Source organism: Mustela nivalis, assembly GCF_964662115.1.
Source record: "Mustela nivalis genome assembly, chromosome: 6".
In the NCBI taxonomy this organism is placed as follows: Eukaryota; Metazoa; Chordata; class Mammalia; order Carnivora; family Mustelidae; genus Mustela; species Mustela nivalis.
This window is the reverse complement of record NC_139025.1, coordinates 34076377-34097684: the sequence shown is the minus strand read 5'-3', so window position 1 is coordinate 34097684 and position 21308 is coordinate 34076377. Positions and strand designations below refer to the sequence as shown.

The 21308-nt window shown below is 36.4% G+C and overlaps 1 protein-coding gene across 16 annotated transcripts in view; it reads left to right on the top strand.

The window, feature by feature from the left end:
- The window catches only part of GPHN (gephyrin), a 643001-nt gene that overhangs the window by 580452 nt on the left and 41241 nt on the right, over positions 1-21308 (top strand). For all 16 annotated transcript variants that reach the window (XM_082734092.1, XM_082734090.1, XM_082734087.1 and 13 more), the window contains one exon: positions 8227-8348. In XM_082734092.1, coding sequence (XP_082590218.1) covers positions 8227-8348 — 122 coding nt within the window. The remainder of the gene's footprint in view (positions 1-8226; positions 8349-21308) is intronic.

Here is a 21308-nt window from a genome sequence, read left to right as displayed (position 1 = left end):
TATTTATTTGTTAGAGAGAGAGAGGGGGAGAGAGCACAAGCACAGGCAGACAGAGTCACAGGCTAGAGGCAGAGGGAGAAGCAGGCTCCCTGCCGAGCAAGGAGCCCGATGTGGCACTCGATCCCAGGATGCTGGGATCATGACCTGAACCGAAGGCAGCCACTTAACCAACTGAGCCACCCAGGCATCCCTATTATGTTCTTTTTTTACTTGAACAGCTTATCACAAATATCTTGCAATGACAGTAACACTATTATGTGGGTGTCTCATAATTAATTTAGTCAATTTCCTATTATTAAGTAAGTAGTTTGTTTGCCATTTTTCACCATTAAAATAGTCAATGCTATGATGAACATCCATATTTATTTGCAACTACTAAAAAAATCTACAAGAGATACACTCAAAAGTAATACAGGTGTGGGGCACCTTAGTGGCTCAGCAGTTAAGCAGCTGGCTCTTGATTTTGGCTTGAACCATGGTATTGAATCATGTCCAGCTCACAGTCAGTGAGGAGCCTGCTTTAAGATGCCCTCTCTACCTCTGCCCCTCCCCCATCACTCACACACCTGCACATGTGCATGCTCTGTCTCTCCAAACTAAATAAATAAATAAATCTAGCTTTAAAGACAGTAATAATAATACAGGTGAATCAAAGTGGAATTCTAAAAAATATTTAAGTACTCCAGAGGAAGGGGAAAAAAAAAAGAAATAAGAAATAACAAAAAAAAAAAAAAATATATATATATATAAAATGGCAGATGTAAGTCCTAACATATCAATAATTACATTAAATATAAGTGGTCTATTTTATTTGTAATACCCAAAACTGGAGACAGCGTTAGAAAGACATGAACTGTTGCTATATGCAGCAACCTGGATGGATCTTAATGGTATTATGCTGAGTGTGGGGGAAAATATCCTAAAAGGTTACAAACTGTATGATTCCTTTTATATAACATTCCTGAAATGACAAAATTATGAAGATGGGAAATATATTAGTGCTTCCCATCTAGAGATGGAGAGGAGGGAGAATGTGACTATAATGGGACAGCATGGGGGATAGATCTTTGAGATAATGAAAGAGTTCTGTGTCTTGATGTAAGGTGGCAGGTTAACACAAATCTACATATGTGGTAAGGTGGCAAAGAAGTATACATATACCTTATACCAATGTCATTTTCCTGATTTTAATATTATTCTATAGTTACATAAAATGTAACCATTGGGGAAACTGGGTGAAGAGTACAGGGGACCTCTCTGTACTATTTGTATAATTTTCTGTGAATATATAATTACAGTTTTGAATGAGCTGATACTAAAACAATTTTTCTTTACAGATTTATTTATTGGTGCAGCTGGTGGCTCAGTTAAGTGTCTGACTCTTGATTTTGGCTCAGGTCGTGATCTCAGAGTAGTGAGATTGAACCCCACATTTGCCCCCATGCTAGTGGGAAGTCTGCTTGGGTTCTCTCTCTCACTCTCCTTCTCACCCTCCTCCCCTTTCTCCCCTTCCCTGCACATACTTACTTTCTCTCTCTCTCTCTCAAATAAATAAATAAATAAATCTTTTTTAAAAAAAGGAATTCACTTTGTAGGGGAGGAAAAGTAAATTTTTTCCTCCTCCCTTTTAATGTCTCAAGTTCTACATTTTGTTACCCCTATAACAAAAGACAAGATTAGCAAGAGGAAAGGCATACAAGTTTATTTAATATAAGTTTTATGTGACATAAGAGCCTTCATAAAAGTTAGGCCTGAAGAAATGTTAAACATGAGCCTTTTTATATTGGGTTTGAGGAGGAGTGGAAAGTTGAGGAAAAAAATAATAGGACAAAGGGTATGAGGAAAGTGTAGTAAACTGAGGGAAACAGTAGGCTTTTTCATTCAGATTCCTCTGAGTCCCTTCATCTTCAGAGGTAAGAATGCTCCTTTCTTCCAGGCATAGGAAAAGCACCTCTCACATGAGGGTTTTATGACCTATTTAAAGGGAAGGCCAGAAAGTCCTTCCTACACAGGCTATTTCTCAAATTCCTTCAGCTTTAAACATCCAATATAACAGTTGCCATATTTTGGGGTAGCATGTCTTGGACCTCATCAGCCTCTTTTCACAGACATATTCCATATCATCATTCTCAGATTTAGATGAACAGAAGTTTTGCTATCTTGTAGCAAAACCAGCAAAGGAAATTGAGGAAAATTAAAATTAAACTAGAATATTATTCTTGTATCATTTCTTATGTGCTGTTAAAGTCAGGACAATTCTCAGATTTAAATGAACATAAATTTTGCTATCTTGTAACAAAACCAGGAAAGGAAATTTTGAAGATTAAAATTAAACTAGTGTATTGTTCTAGTATAATTTCCTACATGCTATTAAAGTCAGGACAGTTTTTAAAGCGAGATTATAAAATCAGTCTAATTTGTACAAAAAGTCATCATAATAGAACGTGGACTTTTTTCAAATGCAACTTGTAAACCTCTGTAGTTATAAACCAAATTCTTAAATTATGTTTGAAAGGTCTAAATGTTCTTTTTTCTTTCTTACAACTCAGCAACCAAGGCAATTTAACTCTGAATTTTAAAATTTTTTCCCAGAGTTTAAAAAGCTATTTAGAGTAAAAACATGCTCCATTAGAGCTTATAATTTCTCCACTCTCTTTGTATTATATCTGTTTATCTGGACTATTTTTTTTTTAACCTGAGTATTTCTAAGGTATGTCCATAATGACTAAGAATTGGTTTTTGATCAGTTTAGTGAATTGAGTTTTCTAGAAAGGGGAGAAATAAAAGTAGGAATTTATAAGGGAGTTGCTTGCAAGGGATATGGAAAGAGTTATCGACCACTATAAAAGTCTAATTTTCTTCCCTTTGCAAATAGGGAAAAGGTCTTAGATGCAGACAAACCCATTTCTTAATATAAAAAAGGGAAAGTTAGCCATTATAACCAATCTTAGAACCTTTGGTAATTCAATCAAGACCATAGCATTAAATCCCTGAAGAACAGAAACAAAGAAGGATGTTTCTTTCCTTTTTTTTTTAATAGTTTTTTGAATTAAAATATAATGTATTATTTGTTTCAGGGGCACAGGTCTGTGATTCATCAGTCTTACACAATTCACAGTGCTCCCCATAGCACATACCCTCCCCAATGTCCATCACTCAGCCATCCCATCCCTCCCACCTCGCTCCACTCCAGCAATCCTCAGTTTGTTTCCTGAGATTAAAAATCTCTTATGGTTTGTCTCCCTCCCTAGTTTCATCTTGTTTCATTTTTTCTTCCCTTCCCCTATGATCCTCTGTCTTGTTTCTCAAAGTCCTTATATCAGTGAAAACATGTGGTAATTGTCTTTCTCTGATTGACATATTTTGCTTAGCATGATACCCTCTAGTTCCATCCACATTGTTGCAAATGGCAAGATTTCCATTTTTGATGGCTGCATAATATTCCATTGTATGTATATGCCACATCTTCTTTATCTGTTCTTCTGTTGATGGACATGTAGGCTCTTTCCACAGTTTGGCTAATAAGGACATTGCTGCTATAAAAATTGGGGTACACGTGCCTCTTTGAATCTAAACTAAATGATTTCTCTTTTAGAAAGGAGATAGAAAATCTCCTCAGGAGGGTTGAACAAAGAAAAAAAAAATTTTAAGATTTTATTTATTAATTTGGCAGAGAGGCAAGCAGAGAGAGAGGGAGAAGCAGGCTCCCTGCTAAGCATAAAGCCCGATGCGGGGCTCAATCCCAGAACCCTGAGATCATGACCCGAGCCAAAGGCAGAGGCTTAACCCACTGAGCCACCCAGGCACACCAAACAAAAATATTTTTAACTTTTGGGGGCACCTGGGTGGCTCAGTGGGTTAAAGCCTCTGCCTTCGGCTCAGGTCATGATCCCAGGGTCCTGGGATTGAGCCCCCATTGGGCTCTCTGCTCAGGAAGGAGCCTGCTTCCCTTCCTCTCTCTCCCTGCCTACCTCTCTGCCACATGTGATCTCTATCATATAAGTAAATAAAATCTTTTTAAAAAATTTTTAATCTTTTACATTTTTATTTAAATTTCATTTTGAAGCTGGGCATAACAATAAAAATGCTAATTTGCATTGAATATTCATTATTTTATTCCCTTTTGTTCTCAACGTGCCTTTGGGTGAATAAATGTGGTCGCGTCATATGTACTCCAAAAAGACCACTAGAATTCCAAATTGTTCTTGATGAATTTGTGCTATTTATTTATTTTTAAGTAGGTTCCACACCCAATATAGAGCCCAGCGTGGGGTTCAAACTCGTGATTGTGAGATTAAGATCTGATCCAGCCACCCAGGCACCCCGAATTTATGCTTTTTAGAAAGATAAATGCAAGAAAAATAAAACAAGCCAGAGTTATTCCAGGAGGTGGCACAAATTTATTACTAGATGAACCCATGAATTCATTAGCTGAGGTCAGTCAAAAGGGAAAATATTGCTTACGTATTATGTCTTAAGTCCTTAGCACTAAAATTGAATCCCTACCAGCTGACCCTAAAAATCAGTGGGAAGGGTAGAGAACATATCACTTCCAAAGCCAGTTTTCTCAAACATACAAAGAAGTTTTTACAGACACACAGTAATGTAGCCAAATAAATTAACATATTTTTTTGCTGACAAATAAGATTAGTATTAAATCAATGCTTTAGCACCTACACAAGGAAAACAAAAATTTATACAAATTGGATCAGATAACCAGAAAGTCCTCGGAACCTTATTCATACAACAAACAAAAGTAATATCAGCTAGCTTTGGAAGCTCAACAAAAAAGGATTAGACCTTAAGCAAGTGCTAGACTTACCATCATAGACAAAGAACCTCCAGAGCAAAGAGACTCAAGAGACCTCCCTGAAATGCAATATAACCAATACGGGAATACTGGTAGAAAGTGGTCTTGCCTAAGTCTTGGTAGGATCTACATGACTATGAAAGTCTTAATACTAGTGAGTTCCTGCTAGAGAGTTGGATAGGACAGTCATGCATCAGATAAACAATGCCCTAGATCCCTGTTTCTCAAAATTGTTCCATAGAACACAGATTCTTCAAGCTAAGGGGTGATTTTTTTTTTAAAAAGTGGGTTCTATATTCAAATTATTTTGGAAAATGTTGATTTTTTTAAAATATTCTATTTATTTATTTGACAGACAGATATCATAGATAGGCAGAGAGACAGGCATAGAGAGAAAGGGGAAGCAGGCTCCCTGCTAAGATCATGACCTGAGTGAAGGCAGAGGCTTAACCCACTGAGCCACCCTGGGACCCCTGGAAAATGTTGATTTTATTAAACAAGTTTATTTGCTGAAAAAAAAAAAGGGAGGGAGGAAGGAAGGAAGGAAGGAGAAAGATAGGAAGGAAGGGACAGTTCTTAATACAATGACCACTAGGGAAACCTGTTGATCATACAAAGTGGTATATATCACCATTTCTGAGCAAGGGAGATTATCACTGTAGCACAGCCCCAGTAGTGTCCCAGGAGGAAATTACAGAAGGACAATTACAGGAGTTTGAGAACTGAGTTTGGTCATGAGAACGAGGCCGGGGGTGGGGGGTGTTAAGGTAGGTAATAAGTAAGGTCTAGGTAGAGACTGATCAGATTTGTAAAATAGGTAAGTTGCTGAAACAGTCTTGTCCTTGGAACACATGAGTCCATGTGGAGTTATAATGGTCTCAGTTTGTGCATGGTCTTGGAGCATATAAGTCTAAACAAGTTTGTGTTAAAACAGTTGGATTTAACATGGTTACTTAAGTTACATATCATGGTTTGGTACAGTTTATCTATTATGCAAATAATGGTACACTTTTGCAAATAGATGTTTCTGTTTTATTTCTCAGAAAGACTTGTAGTATAGGCATGATAACCAATTACAAGGATTTGCAAACATTCAGACATATTGAATGGGGGGCTTGGTAAGAGTGTGACTAAAAACATAGATTCAAGGAGGAGATATATTAAGATGTTCTTATGGATTGTAATCTTTGGGAAGATAGTGGATAAAGGGAAATAAAAAATGGAAATAAAAGAGTCAAAGGTTTAATGTGTGAAAGCTGGAAAGACAGTGGTACCATTGATAAGAACAAAAACAAGAAATTGAAATTTAATATATGGTAGACAAGAAAGTAATAAGGTATGTAGATAATGGGTTATGTGTTTTGGTTTTTTTTTTTTACTTTGTATTTTTCTTTCTTTTGTATTTTAACTGTGACAAGTTCCAGGCATCATTCCAAAGATGACCAGAAGTATAGGATACTAGAAAACAAGATTAAGTTTTAAAAGGAAATACTATGAATTTATTCTATATTTGGATTTTGACTTCCATTCAGTTGTTTGTTTTCTTTGAAAATACTTAAAATACACTGTAAATCCCGCACCCTCATTTAACCAGGTATTATATCATTATGTCAATTTTATAGTTAAGTAACTAGTATTCCAATAATCTTTAATTGTTCTGTTATTTCTGTAACTGTTTGCAGCAAAAACAGAAAGGAATGTGAATGGCAAAGAAAACACTCTAATAACAAGGACTTTTATTTTGTTGGTGGTCAGTACCCTTCTGTGAAAAAAAAAATTATATAACACAGTTTTCTTTCTGAAGCAACTTGTCTAATTAATGGATTTAAAGAGCTGTAGGCCTTCACCTTTATAAAATTATAATGACTTCAATAACTGTGTGTTAATTAAGATCAGAAAATTAATCTATATTAGCACTGCAGTAGCAATTTTCTAAGCTCTGTCAGTGACTAAGGATGAAAGTGGGTTGCAATGTCACATGGCATCTGATTAAGTTAAATTAATGCAGTATTTGAAGGGAAGACTCCCAGGTGACACTGAATAAGATGATTAGAGTTTTTCCCCTAGCTATTTTAAGGGGACAATTGGTTGCAAAGCCACTACTTTTCCAGCGTAAAGCCAAAGGTCCTGCCACATGGTATCACCACTGAGTCAGAAGGAAGATTGAAGGGGCTAGAGGCTATTATTTGGGAAAACTGAGATATGAAGCCCTGAGAATTGGTCATATTAACAGTCTAAATATCTGTGCATGCTTGTCTTCAACCTCCTAAGATAATAGTACAGATTTCCTCACTTCCAAGATGTACTTTTTTTTCATTTTGTATTTCTGAAATCAAAGTCCATCTTGAAATTGATGTATAAATTAAAGTTGTATGTTGGTGTGTCTGCATGTGTTAAGGATCCCTACTCATCAGTGTTTTATAACCTAATCTAAATCTATATTCACACTATAGACTAATTCTTTCTGTACTAGCATCTAGAAATATATGAGAATGATGGGGATAAAATGTGCTATTTAGAAGAGAGTCATATTTATTATATATTTACCCATATTAATTGAGTGTTCATTACCTCAATCAATCCTAACAACTACAACTCAAGGCAGTTATTAGTATTGTATGGTATAATCGAGAACATTAGGCATAATGTGTTTGGATAACTTGAATTTCAATCTTGTCTGAATCCTAAGCTCTTCCTACTGTACCGCACTGCCTCACTGAAATAATCTAACATAAAGTAAGCTTCTAATAATTTTTTTTCATATACATACAATGCTGGATATTAAATCTCTAAAGAATGACTCAATTCAGAGTCATAGAATAGTTGTGTATGTCTAGTTAAGTATTACTTGTTTAAATTTGCTAATAAAGAGACAAGACACCTATCTTCCTCTCCTTCAAATAAGTTTAAATTCTTTGGTAGTGTTGACGTCACTTCAGAAGAGATCCAAAAGCTTGAAGCAAAATATTAACAGTCATTCTCGTCATACTTGAGAATATCATGTCACACAGTCTCTACCTCAGATGTTATCAGTGAAATACAAACTGGAAAATAATATTGGGAGGGAAAAAGGAAGTTGTTTTATTTGGTTTACCCTGGTGAGCAACCACTTGAGAAGGCCAGTCTCTACAGAGCACTATTGTCAAACTGTAGCCAAAGCAGGTGTGATATTTTGCCTGATGCTTAGTCACCATTTAAATTTCTGCATGCTTTTTAATTCTGGAAGAATTTTTTTCAATCTCCTATATTCTCAATATTTATTCGGAGATCCCTTAGGCATGTATCTTCTATGTGCCAGATACTGTAGTAGGTGTTAGATAAGGTAAACTCTACTTACTAGATCTATTTCTTTTCCTTTAACCACAGACAACATTATCCTAAGAGAATAATTTGTGGTGGTTTTTTTGACTTTGTAGCTGCTAAATCCCGAAGATGACCTTTTACCAGGAAAGATTCGAGACAGCAATCGTTCAACCCTCTTAGCAACAATTCAGGAACATGGTTACCCCACAATCAACTTGGGAATTGTGGGAGACAAGTAAGTATTGGGTTTTATTTGGAAGTTACTGTTGTACATATTTGAAGTTTGGGAGTACTAACTAGGTGGGATTGTTGCTTAAGAGACAGAAATTTAATACCATAATTTTCACTAATCTCATTCTTCAAAAGCCAAGGAATTATGACTGTGTTTATGTCCTTTTGGGACATTCATCATCCTGGAATGTCTATTACATAGGATATTTTTACTCTCCTATGGGTATGTCAAGTTTCCAAGGATCTTTTTTGATAGCATTGGCTTTATTTTGATGGAATTAATAGTGATGATATTATTCCTATTCACATTCACTTGTTTCAAGAAAAGCAGGAAAGACATGAGTAAGAAGATAAAGAATGTTAAAATTCTCACTAACTGCTCCTCTGAAGTTTAAGTACAATTGTTTTCTAGGACTTTTATATTGATTTTTTTGTATCTTATGTAACCCAGGTTTCTCTAGCCTTCACCCACTTGTAAGTACAAACGGAGGCACATTGACTAGAATTACCTATCTCTAAGAGCATATTGCCCCATATTCTAAATTAACTCAGCCCTCTGCTAAATTCCTCAAGGATTTCTGTGAGCTTCCAACAGATTTTCGCATGTGATCAAGAGCAAGTCTGCTCTTTCTGAGCATCCCACTACCATGTGACGCTGCTACTCAGCCCTCTCTCACCAGGATTTCCAGTTCACAAGAGACAGGCCTGCTTTTACTAATACTCAGACATCAGCCTGGTGGAGACAGAGCTGGGAGACAAATCTGAGTAACAGCATGATGTATCTGTCCCCCATAATTGCCCCTTTCATTTATCACCACCTTATAACTGATTAAAGCTCATTATGTCTGGATCCTTCTTTCCTAGGCCAAGGTAGGAATTTCCCAGCAAATGTGCTTTTGAAGAGGCTTTGCCTTATCAATTTACAAGGTTTGCTCTACACCTGTATCCCAGTTTAAGCTCAACCTGGGCACAACATAATTCAAACCTTGGACACAGCATCCTACCAATAACATGAAAGGGAGTAGCTTTTATGTCCTTTTACTTTTTAAAGTTCCCTTCTTTCTTCCTTTTTTTTTTTCTTTCTCTGAGGATATTGGAATAGAAGCTGTTAGACAGACTTTCAAATGTCATTGTTTTTAAAATCTTCACCATTTGTATTTACCTGGATGCTTAGTTCTAGAGAAGCCCATAGCTAAGTAACCAGCCAACTTAGGACCCACGCTGGTGAAGACAGTGTCACAGGCTACTTAGTATCACCCTGACCGAGGCTCCCTAGCCCTTGGAAGGCATTAAAAAGAACCCACTGGAAAAAAAGGTAGGAGGTAATTATTTGAATTTGGGCCTAACCAATAGCCTGTACTTTCATATAAACCTAAAAGTTATCCTGATGTAGATACACCCTTAAAGAGGAAAAAATTAACTTCCCAAAGAAGATAAGAGGAGCCCAAGAGTCCCAAAAGCACAGAGCAGGTCCTGAAACTCTATAGAGAACAACTTACCAGATCGTGTAGACTTTTTTTTCCCACCCACAACTGGCTCTGGCCCTGCCTTCAAGTGAATTAATGAGCTCTAAGGAATGTCAAAAGGTTAAAGGAGCTTGTTGTTTGTGTTTGTTTGTTTTTCTTTTTTACTTTAAGCTGTTCTGGACTATAATTCCACTCCTCCTATAAGTCCACTCCTTCTATTTTTGTACTTTTGTATAAAAAAAATCCTTACTTGATATACTATATATGCTGCTAGTACAACATTTAAAGCCTCTTATGTTGATATGCTAATATCTGTTGATTTTTGGTAGACATTTACTAATAATTAATATTGATATTACATATAACTCCAGAATGTACCTTGAAAACAGCATATAAAGAACAATAAAATGATAAGCAAGATATAAGCAATTCTGAGAATATGCAAATCTCTAGTATATATCCTTTTCTCAGATGGAAATATCTTCCATAAAACTGAGAACAGTTTTTAACAACAATGCAAATCTAGACTTTCTCAGTCTTACAGTGCTGTGTGGAAGAGGCCCAGAGTAAAGGGTTAGAATACAGAGATGGAATGTGGGTGGAAAGAATTTATAACTGTTCTAATGGAAATCTATGCTGGGAGTTTAGCAAAGGAAACAAGGTACATTTAATCTGCAGCCTGTTGATACTCTGTGAAGGTTGCCTCCCTCTTCATTCTTCTCGTTCCTACGCAGCCTTTTGCTAATGAAAGTAAATGTTATACAGAAGCCTCTCTGTGAAGCTCTCCAGGGAAAGAGGGTCATGGGAGAAACTACACCTTGTGTAAAGCAGGGAGAGAAATAGCTCAAGAATGTCAGTAAGCCAGAACCCCTGCTCAGCTATGACAGATAAGAATAGGGAGTAAGCACCCTATTCTTGTATTTAAAAACAGATTGGTGTCTGGTTTTTAAATTCTGTGATTCTACTTCTCAGCTCTTATCATCAACCATGATTAACATTAATGATAAATGTTAAAATTAAAGATAAAATTTAAGACTCTGAACTTATTTGGATAAAATTGGGCTAAATTTTGCCTTTGCTTATGTACATTTTATTTAAAAACAGAGTATAGTGAAGATTACCAGAGGGTGCTTCAAATACTTGGGAGTTAACAACAGTATTCTAAAAGCATTCACTTACAGATATTTTGTGTATATTAAAATACATTCTGTAAGACAGTTTCTCACAGCACATGGGACACAATACTCTTGTGGTTCCTGTAGTATTTTTTAAAAAGACAAATTTTGAAACCCACAGATGTTAAGTGAACTTGCCCAGCATTAAACAAGTTAGTGGCAGAGGTGAAAATGGAAGCTAAGTCTTGAAATTAACAATCTGCAATTTTTTTGCTGTCATTATAAAGACAAGATAATAACTATAAATATGTCAGAAGAGAATCATCACTATGTGCTAGAATGGTCAGAGTTTTATAAAGGTGTAATGTTAGTTAAAACATGAAGGATGAATAGAATTTGTCTAGTTAGAAAAAGAGAGTGTGTTGATCAAGTAGGAAACATGGAATGAACAAAAAATAGAGGAATAGAAAATAGAGAAGTAGAAAAAAACAGCTGCTCAAGTCAGGCCAGACTGATTACAACAGGAGGTTCAGGTAGAAGGGTTAGGGAGGTGAATTTGGTAGAAATTTTTTTATTTTATTTATTTATTTGCCAGAGAGAGAGAGAGAGAGCGAGCACAAACACAGGAGTGGCAGGCAGAGGGAGAAGCAGGCTCCCCGCTGATCAAGGAGCCAGATGTAGGACTCAATCCCTGGGCCCCCGATGGTGACCTGAGCTGAAGGCAGATACTTAACCGACTAAGCCACCCAGGCATCCCAATTAGGTAGAAATTTAAGGCCAAATTTTGAAAGGCTTTGCAATCCAAGCAGAACTACCTAACTCACTTAAATTTTAAACTTTAAAAGATAGAATTGACTTAATAACTGTTATGTTAGAAAGATAATTTGAACAAGGTATATCACATGGGCTAAAGTTGGAAATGGCCTAGAAATAAGAATAATACAATTTGTTTATTAATTATTCAGTCAGGAAGTGTGTGTTGTGTACCTATGAGAATCAACTGACGATCTTATTTAAAATGCTGGTTCTGATTTAGCAAATGTGGGATGGGCCAAGACACTGCATTTCTAACAAACTCCTAAGGTTACCAAGCAGCTGGTCCATGGATCAAAGGAAATAACAAGGATTTTGTCTATTTAATCATGCATCTACTATGGATTTTAAGGCAAAGGCTATTAAACATACAAAGCTGAAACAGGTCTTGCTTTTGAACTTACATGTACTAGAAATGTACTAGAAACTATAGACTAGTAATAAGAATGTTTTGGAAAGTTCCAGTGCTTAAACGCACATTTAGAAGTAGAATTTTCTTTAAAAAAAAAAAAAAAAAGATTAAATCAAAAGACATTGTAAAGGCTATTACGTGGAACAGAAGAGTGTCAATGTTGATTTCTTCTAGATTATAAAGCTTCATCAAAATGATATGTGACTATAAACACAAATAAAATACCTACAAAACCTAGCTGTTAGGTCTCTCTACCACAATTTTACATCCCTGTCTAGCAATACACCATTTCCATTTCTTCATGTTCCATTTGTGGTCTATCTTTTCTTGGTTTTTGTAGCTCCTCTTCCTTTGCTCAGTCCCTAAATTTAGGGGTCACCATGGCTCAGTCTTGGCTTTCTGTCCTCCTAATTCCTTATGCTAATGACTCCCAGATCTTTTCTCTGTCTTGAGCTCCATTCCTAGACCCACCTGCTTACTAGGTACATTTTCTTTTAAGTTCAGTAGGCACTGCAGACTCACCCTGTCCAAAACTAAGTTTACTATCCCCCACCTCTCTCACTGCCCCTCCCCACTACTGCGCTGTTCCCCCTTCTTTCATTCTGCTTTCTCAGTGACTGCCACCAGCTAGTCACCCAAGCCAGAAGAAACCTGAACAAGAGTTGTCACAGCTCCTGTCTTCCACTCACTCTATATTTAAGTCCTATAGACTTTCCTTCCTTGGTATTTCTTCTCTACATTCCCATCTCTTCATTCCTGCCATCCTGGCTTAGTTCAGGGCTCCATTTATTTTTTATCTAGACATGTGTGACTAGCATCTTAACTTGTCTCCATACCTCAAGTCTTATTCCCTCTAACTCACCCTCTATTCTGCTATATTTCTAACATGCATATTCTATACCTGTGGCAGAATTGGGGTTTTATCATATATGGATAAGCAAACTCTAATAATTCAATAAACTTTTACAAACAGTTATACTCTGTCAGGTATTGTACCAGTCTATGGTACTACAGAGATAATAAATAAGACAGTTATTAGTAAGACTAATTAGTAAAATTAAAGAAGTTTTTAATTCTGATCCACTCCTTTCTTTCCTCCCAATCACCAATCCCCATTCTCCTTACTGCAAACATGTCAGTCTTTATTGAATACCCATTATATCAATAGATGGATAGATAGACAGATACATACATACATACATACATACATACATACATTAAAGAATGTAGTATAGTGCTGCATGTATATTTATATGTGTACACATGTATCTTATTTAAGCATCTTGAAACAACAGAGCCAGATAACTCTCTTTTAATCCCCATTTTGGAGATAATGATACTTATGAAAATCAACCTATTCAGGGTCATGCAGCTAATAGAAGGCAGAGTAAGGAGTTCAACACGGGCCCATCTTTTTTTTATTTTTTTTTTTAATTTTTTTTTCAGTGTTCCAAAATTTATGCACCACACCCAGTGCTCCATACAATATGTGGCCTCCTTAATACCTACTACCTCCCTCTCCTCCAAAACCCTCAGTTTGTTTGTCAGAGTCCACAGTCCCTCATGGTTTGTCTCCCCCTCTTATTTCCCCCATCTCCTCCTCTCCACCTCCCAGTGTCTCCGTGTTATTCCTTATGCTCCACAAGTAAGTGAAACCATATGATAACTGACTCTCTGCTTGATTTATTTCACTCAGCATAATCTCCTCCAGTCCCATCCATGTTGATATAAAAGTTGGGTATTCATCCTTTCTGATGGAGGCATAATACTCCATTGTATATATGGACCATACCTTCTTTATCCATTCATCCATTGAAGGGCATCTTGCTTCTTTCCACAGTTTGGTGATTGTGGCCATTGCTGCTATGAACATTGCAACCCAGGCACATCTTAATTCCAGGATCCTTTCTTCTCTTGCACTACCATCCTACCCTTTTAACTGGAGTTAACATCCACATTTTGTTAATATTACGGTTAATAAACTAAATAGGCTATCGCCATTTATAATGAATAAAACCCCTTAGTAAACAGTAGCTATGAACATTTCAGATGCCAGAGAGGAAATTTTAATTTAAATTGTGAATTACATATTGACAAATATATTATAAGGACTTGAGTTGCAGAGTCCAAATCTTTAAATGATATAGAAATGGGGGAAATGGTAGGAGGATTTATTATGGTCTTCTTGTTATAATCTCTTCCTTTACCTTTCTTCCCAGAGCTGCTGGGACTGCTTTTGCAGCATTTATTACTTTCGGGTAATTTGTTATACCAAGTTCATAGATCTTCTAGGAGGGTGGGGGGGATGAAGGCGAGAGAAAAGAGGGGAAAAGAATGTGCACACGATGTGAATATATGACAGTTTGGTAGGCAGGCCTATATTACTCCATTTACAAATGACCTAGATTCACAAATGGCCACCCCTATTCTTACCTTTTCTCTACTCAACATATAAAGCTCCTTTGTCACCACTTTAAGAAAAGAAGGGAGAAAAAACATCTTGAGAAGTGAAATGGGAGAAGGCAGGAAGAACAAGAACACTTAAGTGATGCCATTAATCTCCTTGTTCCCTGACCTTGCAGATATAGCCTATTTAGGACACATGTTTTATTAAGCCAAAATAACCCATACACTGGCTAAATGTGTTCTATTCACTTTGCTATATTTTCTTTTTTTTTTTATAAACATTTATTTTTATCCCCAGGGGTACAGGTCTGTGAATCACCAGGTTTACACACTTCACAGCACTCACCAAAGCACATACCCTCCCCAATGTCCATAATCCCACCCCCTTCTCCCAAACCCCCTCCCCCCAGCAACCCTCAGTTTGTTTTGTGAGATTAAGAGTCACTTATGGTTTGTCTCCCTCCCAATCCCATCTTGTTTCATTTATTCTTCTCCTATTTTCTGATAATCTAATATTTAAAGATACAATTGTGTTAAAGAGTGTCCTACCTGAGAAAGGGTTATTTGCATATTAATGTGAATGAGTTTAAACCCGACATCCAACATCAGGATAAATCCTCTGTCCTGAATGAACAAAAGCAAATCACTTAGAACTTGGAGTTCTTTAGGGGCACTTGGGTGGCTCAGTCAGTCAAGTGTCTGCCTTTGGCTCAGGTCAATCTCAGGGTCTTGGAATAGAGCCAGAACAGAGCCCCACGTTGGGCTCCCTGCTCAGCAAGGAGTCTGCTTCTCCCTCTCCCTCTGTGCTTGTATGCTCTCGCTCTCTCTCTCTCGGACATAAAGAAAAATCTTAAAAAAAAAAAAAAAAGAAGAAGAAGAAGAACTTGAATTTCTTTGGCAGAGGGTAAACTCTAACTAAGCAAGACCACATCAGAACTTTAACATAGCAAGATACTGAGGGTCTAGCAAGAAGTACATTTGGCAGCAGGAAAAGACTAAAGAAAGGTAGGTGGGAAGGTGTCATAAGCAAATACTTTACATTTCAGCATTTTTTCTTCAGTCTTCCATTTTGCTTCCATAATTCAGGCTAGCACTAAAGAGTAATTCAGCAATACACTAGTAACATTATGAACTAAATTAAGGTTGGTTTGTTTGTTGACCCTAGAATCGTACCCACCATCTATCTGTACTTACAGATGTTTATTTAGAAATGTGTTCTAAGTTCCAAACAACCAATTTAATATAGAGACTCTGGGAACATGCCCTATGAGCTACAAATCAGCTATGCAAAAAAGACTTACCTGAAGTTGTCAGCTTTGTACTGACTGCATGGTATCTTTTAATACTGTTTACAGAATAGTAATTAGTAATAAGACACTGAAAGATTTTGGTTGGGGATAACATGATCATCTTCTATTCCTGATCCAGTTCTATTATGTACTTCTTGGACCGTTGTTCTAGATTTTCTAGTGTACATTTTTTATGTAACTTTTTTTTTTAATTTTATTTATTTATTTGACAGAGAGAGAGATCACAAGCAGGCGGGGTGGGGGGGAAGCAGGCTCCCTGCTGAGCAGAGAGCCCGATGCAGGACTCCATCCCAGGACGCTGGGATCATGACCTGAGCCGAAGGCAGCGGCTTAACCCACTACCACCCAGGCGCCCTTTTATGTAACTTTTTAATCTTAGAACAAATAAATGTTCACTGAAGAAAATTTAGAGAATACAGGTTCACCAAAAAAAGCAAGGAAAGGAAATTAATACATAATCCCATTACCCAGTATTATTCTTCTTTCATTCTTCAATTCTATGTGTGTACAGTTCATATGTGTATAACTTTAAGAAAACAAATAAATCTCATAGTCTTATTTTAACTCTTTTTTCCACTCAGTGTATCATAAACATCCATCTGTATTATCACATAGTCCTCTGCAATATCATTTAAATGCCTATATGTCATTCTCAGTATAAACTGTAATATTTATTTATATAATCCCTTGTTGTCAGACATAAGGTTGTTCCTAACCTTTCTCAATTTTAAGTAAATGATGAACACGTGTATAACTAAATCTTGGCATATACCCACAATTATTTGAGAGTGTCTTTAAATTTTTATTTTATCCATTTTATGACCATTTGTTGATTATCTGACATATGCAAAGCTATGTTGATAGCAGGGGTAAAATGATAAATAAAACAGCTGCTGTCCTCAACTGCTGGTAGGCATGTAAAACACGTTGTTCATGGCTGTTTCCTCAGCAATTAGAACAGTCAGCACATAGTAGCTAGTCAACAAATGCCAGGAAGTAAGAGGAAAAGAAGAAACACTGAGTATGACCTGAATATGAAACTAGTCAAGTCTAGAGATTTCTAATTGACACAGATTGGTATGAACTTCCAGGGATAAACTCCTTCTAAGCTTCCTCCTATTTCTACCTTGAATATGGGACAGTAGATGTGCTGGTATTCTTTTCCCCATGGCTGGTTAAATAACCTATTAGCCTCCTTTTGTCTTCCTAGGCAGCAAGAGCTGCTACTGTTTTCGTACTGTGGGGAAGAGTCTAAAACAAATAAAGAAGTTTGGATAGGTAAATGAGTAAAGTGTACGATATGTTCCAGCCACGATAATTGTGGCCAGACTTGGTTAAGATAGTCATCATTTGGGCACAGACTTTCTTCTTTGCTTTTTTTTCCCTTTTCCCTTTCCCTCACTTTCTGATAAAATTTCTTTTTTTTTTTTTTTTAAGATTTTATTTACTTATTTGACAGAGAAAGACAGCGAGAGAGGGAACACAAGCAGGAGGAGTAGGAGAGGGAGAAGCAAGCTTCCCACTGAGCAGGGAGCCTGATGTGGGGCTCCATCCCAGGACCCTGGGATCATGACCTGAGCCAAAGGCAGACACTTAATGACTGAGCCACCTAGGTGCCCCTCCTGATAAAATTTCTCAGAGAAATTGCTACTTTGGGGGCTTAAACAGGGTGGAAAAGGATTTGTTTATATTAAGTCATGGTGGTTTTCTTTCCCACCAGCCTATAAGCTCCATGAAGACTAGGATATGAAGGTGTGCCTTGGTAACCCTATATGCATAGTACTAAGAACTATATGCATAGTACTAAGTACTAGATTTCAACTAGATTTAGATAACCTGCCATCTTTTCCTACACCAGCCTCTCTTTCCATGGAACCTAGGAACTATGCAACTGTCCAAAAGAATCTCACAGGGTCCCTTCACAGTGAGTCCAAAAACCCTAGCCATAGGAATAGACCAGATAGTATGACACTGACAACAGAATTGCATTAGTACCTGAGACACATCCCCAAAAAGGGCACAACATAAAAGTCTTATGGCTGAGATAATTCATTTTATATTTCTGAAGGAAAAGAAATATAAAGTGGCAAAAGGAGTAGCATTCCAAATGAATTTATGAAGCCTCTAAGTTTAAAAAGTTGGGGAGCTGCTCCCTCAGGCTTAAATAGCTGATGTTATACATTTACCTCTTAAATATAATAAGCAGTAATCATGATCCAAATACACAGAATCCACTTGGGAAAAATCTCTTAAAGTTCAGCATTAATTGAATTTCTAGCATGTCTAAAACTGATTTTAACCTTTGAGCTGTTTTGTTGTTGTTGTTGTTGTTGTTACTTCAGCTTTAAAATAGCTTGGTAATGTAGCTTCCCACTGCTGACTTAGACCTTCTAGCCTTGCAAGGCCTGAAGGGCTAAGAAATTCTCATAATTAAGAAGAGTTCCCCCTTCTGGAAAATTGCCATCACAGAAGCCTGCCCTAATCATATCATGCTGGGCTTGCTTGACTCTGTCACATATTGGTGTTTTGGATTTGAATTGCCTGTGCCTGTTGCTGCCAATTTGTGAAGCTGCCTCTTCACATTAAAGCTTGAAACAGAAAGGGAACAAGCACTGAGATAGCAAACCAGGTTCTTATAAAATTGGCGTATTTAGAAGGTGTTATCAAGGTAGACCTCACAGTTATCAAGGTAGACTTCACAGGTCCTCACAATGGCAAAGCCCAGTGCTTTCTGTCTTCCAATTTGTGGAACAAACATATCCTACCATCTTAGTATTCACCTGCTCTTCTAAAAGTAGAAATTTCTAACTACCAGGGAGAATTTAGATCCAAATTTAATTAATTCTTGTCATCTTTATAAACTGCCTTTCTTCTCTTATGAAATAAAACCTTTTTTGCTCAAAATGTAACATTTTGATTTTTGAGTCAACATAATAGATTTATCTTCTGATCGATTTCTAGATAGATTTATTTATTAAGTGAGGTCTCTCAATTTCTATTGGCTAACCAGAAATATCCTTTCTACTTACCAAATGTGTTTAACAACCAGAGATTCTTCCTTCTCTTGGGGACAGACTTTTTTGGTGGCTTTTACAATTGCCTTTCTTAATCCTTAAGAGTTGCTGCTATAGTTGATATTACTAGTTCTTCTAAAAATGACCTCCAGGTATTACTGTACTTTTAGAAATCATTTTCTTCCAGAATAGTTTCCAGAAAGCCTTTCCTAATTATCCCATGCCAATTCTGATCATTCTGTCCCACTCAACATTTATACCATTTACCTTGCATGTATTTTCATTTTAATTAATGTATTTGAATTCAATCAGTGGTATTAATTTCATTGCTTATTTCATTCATTTTCCTAAATTTTTGTTATATGTTTTCTGCACTTAAAGGCAGAGACCATATTCTCTTCTATCTTTACATGACTTTATAGTGCATAAACACCCAGTGGGACTGACGAAAGACTAAATGAGAGCTACATGTAGTATAGAGTTTAATCAATACATGAAATAGATACCCAGAAAATATTTGTAGTTGAGAAATTTATCCTGGACCTCTGAAGAAATTAGTATATGATTAGTATACATCCAGAACTGGGGTTTTTTGGAAGGGGTTTTGTTGGTGTCATTGTTATCTTGCTGTGATTAGCTGGCATTATTCCTTAATATCCAAATCCTAGAGTTTTTCTTACTTTCCCAACGTCATCTTCACTCGTTTTAAAAATGATACAACTCACAGTTGGTGTAACAGATGAAACAGGAAACTAATTAGCAGCTGTTGTCCATCTGTGTATTTATATTAAATATTTTAAAATAAAACTGCATTTACATTCTGAATACTCTGTCTGAAATCCTTAAAATCTAAAGTTGGATAAAGGCTCTGTCTTGGTTTTGAATTTTATATTAGACTTCATGATAAAGAGAAAAAATTATGTCGGAGTCAGGATTATAGTAATTTAAGGCAGATAGAAATTTTAAAAAGCAAAAAGTCTGGACTGAAAGTGGGCTCTCAAAGCCCTCTGAAATCTGGAAAAATGTAGACATAGTATTCTTTCACAGAAATTGAAGTACATCAAGTATTGAGAAAGCTACATGCATTCTCTGAGATTTATTTTGAGATTTGCTTTACCTTTTCCTTTTATGTACTTTCTGTTAAATTTAAGCTTCTTTGATCAAAGCTTCTTCGATGTTCAGTTAAGTTAGAATTAAATTAGAATTCCAGGGAGAGTACAGTTGTTATTATTGGTAGCCATCTCCCAAGCTGAAAGTGAATATCATAACTTTGGAGGGAAAAATGTTTTGTTTTTTTTTTAACTCAAGTCAAATAGCCAAATGTGCAGATAGTAAGAGAAAGAAAAGTATGATCTGCAAGATGAGAACTGTATTTCAGTGCTTAGTTAGTTTCCTCTATGCTTTAGTCCATATGTGAAAGGAAATATTAATTTCAGCTATTTCTGTAGAATCACAGTCTCTTAGAATTCAAAGGAACTTCCAATGTTAGCCAGTCAAGTCTTACACCCAGTGCAGGTATTAGAGAAATTTCTCACAACTAGCCATCAGGTTTTGTTTTATGCTTTTAATGAGAAATATCTTATTTGCATTATAAGGCAGCTCATTCTGTTCTTGAATGGCTCTGAATGACAGAGCCATTGTCTTGAATGACAACTCTGCTCTGGCCTCAGCAGGGAGCCTGCTTCCCCCTCTCTGCCTGCCTCCATGTCTACTTGTGATGTATCTTTCTCTCCGTGTGTCAAATAAGTACATAAAATCTTTTAAAAAAAAAAAAAAGTGCTTCCTCTCTTCTTCATCTTTCCCTATCTTAAGATTTCTGATCTGATCCATTTTTTTCATTTAGAGTTGTTTTTCTAGAACATTACTGGTTGACTTATTATCTGAATCTTTGCATTTTCACAAATATGAGTCTTCTCTTCTGATAGTTGAATGGGTCTGACTGGATATAGGATTTGGAAGTTGAAGGCTTTTTTTCTCTGAGAATCTTTATGGTAATCTATTATTTTATAGTTTGGGTATTGTAGGTAAGAAGTCTAAAGCCAATACTCTTTTTCCTTTGTTAACAAACCCAATCTTTCTGTCTGACAGCTTGTGAGATTTTCTTTTTATCTTTGAAATTACAAAATTTACCAAGACAGTCTTTGGTTTATGTTTTTGGGCAATCTTGTCTTGAACTCAGTAAATTTTTTTTTACTTTCCAAGCCCTTTTCAAATAAGTGAAATTTTCCTCTATTTTCCCCCTCCATCAGTTCCTTTTTTTCTTCATGGAATTCTTATTGGTAATATGTCAGTCTCTTGCCCTGTCTCCCAAGTTTCTTATTATTTCCTGCATTGACTTCCACCACTTCATTTTTGTACATTCCTTTGAAATATTTTGGTGAGGGGGCAGCAGAGAGAGAGAGAATCTCCAGCAGACTCCCTGAGGAGT